Here is a 6,000-nt window from a genome sequence, read left to right on the forward strand (position 1 = left end):
AGCTGAAGCCCCAGGAGGTCACACCCTCCAAGCCATTGTAAGGTTCCTGTTACTTAGAAGATGACATCTATATTCATTGTGGTACACTGTCAGAATCTTCCATGATCTTTTCAACCTAACATTTTCAACATGAAGCTATCATTTTTATTATTCCAGACACAATCTGTAACTGTTTAGTGTTTTCCAGATATGCATAGGACTCTCTCCCTTCAGCAATGTGTTTTATATTGGCTGCTTTTTCCACTCTTCCTTCCATTCCTGATGTTTTTCTTTCCTTTCTATGACTCAGCCAGCTGTTTGTGCATTTTTGCAATGCCATCTCTTCCATAAGCCTGCCCACTGGTGCTATGGATGTGTCCATCTTTGCTACAAGTATGGCGTTTGCACTGTGGTCAGCTGGATTTAACTGTGAATCATGAAAACTCAAAAACAATTTAAGCAATAAAGAACACAGTATTACTCTTTGCTGGAAAAGCTTAGAGGGAGGCAGCTCGGGGCTGGTGCTTCAGCTGTGTTATACAAGCCTTCAGGGACCTGGGTGCCTTTGGGCTTCCTACCTTGCATTCTGAGCCTTCTGTTCAGGGTCAAGGATGCAGTTCCAACCATCATATCAGTGTTTGAAATGGTAGAATGGAGAACAGGAAAAGGATGGGCGTGGATCTTTCTCTAGCATCTCTTAGGTGGGATTCTTAGGCAACATGCATTGCCTCCTTATTGATTGGAACCCAGTCTCTTGGTAGCACTAAGAAATGCAACTGGTCTTGTTCTAAGTGGCTCCGTGTGCAGACGGGAGAAGGGAAGAGTTCCTGACCGACTGTGGGCAGCCCTGCACTGGGCTCTACCCAGCCAGCGTGTGTAGGGAAAACTTCGTGTTACTCATCTGCCTCAGCTTGCTCCGAGACTGAAGGCTCCCAGTGACAGAGGCCTGTGGCGTGTGGGCTAAGTAAGCAGCAGGAAAATTTGAAGTTTTCAAGAAATTAAGAAGGAGATTAGGGATCTGTTCATTCATGCGTGATCGTAGTACTTCTCTCTGTCGATTCCTATAAGTCTGAGTTTATGAGTTCCGACAAGTTGCTTAAATGTTTCGGATTTCTTCTGGCTCCTCCTTTGAACATAATGATGGGGATAAAACAGTAACAGGTATACTATTATTATCACTTCTCAAGGGGCTTGTACAAAACTTCTTACTTCTCCAGTGAACTTTTTTTCCTGCTGGCCATGTTTTTATTTTCCTTGCTTTTGCTATAGCTACTTTTTATTTTCTTTGCCCTAGTCTGTTATTGATAGGATGTTTTGACTTTGGATGTCTCTGTATTAACCTAAAACCTGTACCTACCTCATAACCTTTTCTTGAATAGCCTCCAGATAGTATGTAGGGAATAAGACACCGAAAGTGTGTTACTAGGTATAATACACACGATGCCTTGTGTAGTTTTACAGATTATTGGTATATTCTTGAGACATATTCCATCTAATCTTCACTTAGTCATGTGCTACTATCCTGTCACTCTCTTTATATTCATTTGCCACTTACATATAACCCTTGCCAGTGATTAGTACACAGTTTGGTTAAATTATTCTCAAGCTAAAATAAGTAGCAAAGGGAGGGAAAACAAAAATATCATGGCCAAGAATGAGACCCAGACTTCCGGAGTCTTTGTGGAAACACGGGTGCAGGAGAAGACAGCATGAAACCCCTGACCAAGCAGGTAGCTTGGGAATGCTCAGTGTGAAGAACAAAAGGCAAGCAAACTGTTGGGAGTCCGAAGAGCTAAATCAAGTGGACATTTTTCCTGAGTTGCAGATTTTTCAGTATCTGCTGCTACAAGTCTTTCCTATTCCTTCAGTTAATGATATTAGCTGGGCATAGCCCTGCTCCTGGAGCAGCCCACCACACTCACCCCAGCTCCCAGGGAATGCAGGGAGCTTCCATGTGCAAGCACCCACGCTATCCTGTGTCCCTTTCCCCCCAAGAATGATACTGTGCCCTCTGTCATCCGTTTATACTTGGTTCCAAACTGGTAAGCGAAAGGTTGAAACACTGGTGAAAATATTGTCCACTTTTGATTTAAAAAGTGTCATAAAAGACCACAGAACACAAAAGAGTACAGAGAGGAACTGAAACATAGGCAATATCTTAAGGAGAAGGAGGTAAGGAAAAGACAGAGAATGAAGAGAGAGACTCAACGAAAGAAAAGCTTAGAAAGAATGTTCTGGACCTCCTTCCTAATTTCCTCGGTCACAGAAGGTATACAGGCTTATTCTATTGTGTAGATACCCACAAAATAAACAACTGAAAGGGCTGGCCAGATAGCTCAGTGGATTAAAGTGCCTGCTTAGGCAGCTGCAGGGACTGGGGTTTGATCCCCAGGGTGGTGTGCTGGCCCCACCCCCAGAGCATGCTGAGAAACAGCAATTGAGACTGGGCATGGCTGCACGCCTGTAATCCCAGCACTTGGGAGGCTGAAAACAGGAGAATCACTAAGAGTCTGAGCTGTGTAGTGAGACCCTGTAGACCCTGTACTAAAAATACATAAAAATAAGTAAAATAAAATAAAATAAACAACTGAGGATATAAAGCCCTAGACCTTGTCATCTATAATCTCTGAGGAAAAAAAAGAAGGGGGAGATACCCACATGGATTTCATATTGACTGTAGTAGGTTAAGCATCTGTGACCTAAAAGTGCACAATCTGAAGATCCACAAAGCTCCAAAATCCAAAACTTTGAGCACTAACATAAAGCTACAAGGGAAGAACTGTACACCTTGCCTATGGCGACTTGCAGTTGAAATGCGGGCATGTTAAAAGTGTTGTACAAAATTACCTTCAGGCTCTATCACATTTTCGGCAGCACAGATTGACTATTCCTTATCAGAAATGCTTGGGACCAGAAGTACAGTAGATTTTGGGTTGTTTTATATTGGAATATTTGCATAAACATAATATGATATTTTGAGACCTAAGTCTGAATACAAAATTCATTTATGTTTAATATACACCTAACACATACAGCCTGGAGGTAATTTTGTACAATACTTTTAACAAGCCTGCATTTCAACTGCCACTCACCATAGAAGGCAAGGTGTACAGTTCTCTCCTTGTGGCTTTACACTAGTGTTAAAAGTTTTGGATTTTAGGGGCCAGGGAGATGGTTCAGTAGAATAAGTGCTTCCTTGGCAAGCCCAAGGGCCTGAGTTCAATCCTCAGTTCTGAAAAAAAAAAATCTATCTTAGTTACATTTCTTGTTATATAGGTTTTGCTTTATCTTAGTTTTAACCATTCAGCAGAAAAGTATAAGAACAAAGTATAAAAAGTAAAGCCATATTTTATGCTGAGCTGTAAAAGGCTCAAGTCAACAACTTCTGACATTGCCTGTCTTATGGAAAACCCACTACTATTATGGACTATTGGACTATATTGGAATATTTTGCCGAATTCATACACCTACAATGTTTAAATAACAATGGAATACCCTTCTCTGACAAAACTAAACAAAAAAGGGGGATAAAAATGAACAACCATTTTTTTGTATTTGTATATTTAAAATAAGATAGATATACAGCTGCATTCTCTTAATTCAATGAACAGAAAGATTTTTTTTCTAATAGTGTCTGTGGACAGGATATCATATCTGCATCTTGTACAATGAATAACCACTAAAACAACAATCTGCAATGTATTGATTATTGAAACTGTGCTAGTAATTGGTTTTGAAACTGTCTCATTGTTATTTCTCAATAAAATTATTTAAAAATTAAATTAAATTAATTTTTTAAAAAAGTTTTGGAGGGGCCAGGGAGATGGCTCAGTGGAATAAGTGCTTCCCTGGCAAGTGCAAGGGCCTGAGTTCAATTGCAAGGGCCTGAGTTCAATCCCCGGCTCTGCCAAAAAAAAAAAAGTTTTGGATTTTGGCTCTTTTTGTATCTTCAGATTGTGCATTTTTAGGTTATAGATTCTTCACCTATATTATGATTGCTAACAACATTTTGGTTTTAGATAGTTGAAACACTGAATTTTTGTCATTTCAAAACATTTAAACTACAGCACTACTGAAGCTGTACATCCTCAAGTGTATTTAAAGCGTCACAGCGGTGCATGCCGGTAATCCCAACTATCTGGGAAGCTGGGCAGGAGGAGAGACAGTTGCTTTGCCCTGGAAACTAAATGACTTAGTGAGACCCTGTCTCAAAATAAAAGCTTCCTGTATTTTCGTTTTGTTCTCTTTTTCTTGTTGAAAATTGTGATGCAGCTCAGTGCCAGGCCCCTGGGCTCAATCCCCAGAACCGGGGTTGGGGCCAGGGGCTGTATTTTCCAACTAAGACACAATTTCTGCTGCACAAGTTAAAACTGGTGCTGCTTCCTTTTCCCCCTTTATTTGGCTCTGCTTGCTCACATGTTCTCCCTGCACAGAAGGAACTCATAGCCGCTGTTTCCACAGGGAACGTGATGCGAACAAAATCAATTACATGTATGCCCAGTATGTCAAGAACACCATGGAACCACTTAATATTCCAGATGTCAGCAAGGACCAAAGGTTTCCCTGGACAGTAAGTAACTCAGTTTTAGCCTTGGAGCTGGAAGGCCATTTTCCCATCAGACCTTGCTTAAAGCTGCGCTACAGCGGAAGGACTCACTCTGGAATTGTTGAGTAGGCTGATCTGCGCTTCCTGGTCTAACAAAGGAGACTAGAGTAGCTCATAACACACTATTGCAAGCTACATTTGAGTATTCTTCTCTATTTTCTTCCAGTTTTGAAATGTGTATTGATCAATTATATACCAGTTGTGAGACAGTTTACCTACATACTGACTTTGGCAGTCTCTAAATAGTATTATTGGAGTTTTTATTTTATTCACGGAAATTAAGTTTCATTTGGTCTAAATTACATATCTACCGAGTGAGGGTCTCTGTGGGGAAATGGATATCTCTTTTCCTTCACAGTGAAGCAAGGAAGATCTCGTCTTCAGACTCTGAAAACATTGAATTCTAGTATTTTCTTTCATCTCATTGCAGAAAAGCATTGCTCTTTGAAGCACCTGTCTTGACTTTGCTGCTTGTGTATCATGGCAACCTTTGCAGAGCTTGCCAGGAACGGGCAGTAGACCCAGTGGTGTCCCCAAAGAAGGACGTGCTTGTTGCATACAGCTTGCTGGGTGGCTCGATGTTTCTGGATTCTGCCCCTCTTTTTCAGAAGAATCATGTACTTCACTAGTAAAGTAGATACTGAATAAATATACTGACTAAATATTACTACAAACTTTACTTAATATTATTATAAACCACTTGGGAAGTGCCGTGCCAGCCCTGTCCCCAGGGCGCGCTGAGATGGAGATTGAGACTGGGCGTGGTGGTGCGTACCTGTAATCCCAGCACTTGGGAGGCTGTAAACAGGAGGATCACTATGAGTCCAATCTATGCAGTGAGACCCTGTATACCCTGTACACCCTGTACATCCTGTCCTAAATACAAGAAGAAAGAAAAAGAAAGAAAGAAAAGAAATCTGGAATATTATTTTCAATAAAGTAGACTATTGCTTTATATTGTGTTTAGGTAAACTGATTTATGATTTGGGCATTTTCTGTGCTTCTATTTTGTATTGAGCTAATAAGAGATAAATGTATTCCTTTTGAGTGTGCATTGAGACAAGTTAATCTCTATCATTTTGTTGTGTTTCACTTCTGTTTCTGTTTAGAATGAAAACACAGGAAATGTAAACCAGCAGTGCATTAGAAGTTTGCTTTGTACACCTATAAAAAATGGAAAGAAGAATAAAGTCATAGGTAAAGCCTTTCCATTAACCTATACTCTGCACTAATTTTAAAAATAATGTGTCTCCAGGTACTTCTTTCATTCAAATGTAAATTTAAAGAACAAAATGTTTGGGAAAATTTATTTATTTTTATTTTCTTTTCAAAGTTTTATTGATAAACATATAGCAATGAGACAGTTTCAAATCAAATCGAAAGTACAGTTTCAACAAATAATACACTGCATACAT

At 39.9% G+C, this 6,000-nt stretch overlaps 1 protein-coding gene across 3 annotated transcripts in view; it reads left to right on the top strand.

The window, feature by feature from the left end:
* The window catches only part of Pde5a (phosphodiesterase 5A), a 125,897-nt gene that overhangs the window by 61,340 nt on the left and 58,557 nt on the right, over positions 1 to 6,000 (top strand). For all 3 annotated transcript variants that reach the window (XM_004644248.3, XM_023704417.1, XM_004644249.2), the window contains exons 8-9: positions 4,441 to 4,549; positions 5,695 to 5,782. In XM_004644248.3, coding sequence (XP_004644305.1) covers positions 4,441 to 4,549; positions 5,695 to 5,782 — 197 coding nt within the window. The remainder of the gene's footprint in view (positions 1 to 4,440; positions 4,550 to 5,694; positions 5,783 to 6,000) is intronic.

The sequence above is a fragment of the Octodon degus genome, unplaced genomic scaffold (genome assembly GCF_000260255.1).
Source record: "Octodon degus isolate 3935 unplaced genomic scaffold, OctDeg1.0 scaffold00196, whole genome shotgun sequence".
NCBI classification, from domain to species: Eukaryota; Metazoa; Chordata; class Mammalia; order Rodentia; family Octodontidae; genus Octodon; species Octodon degus.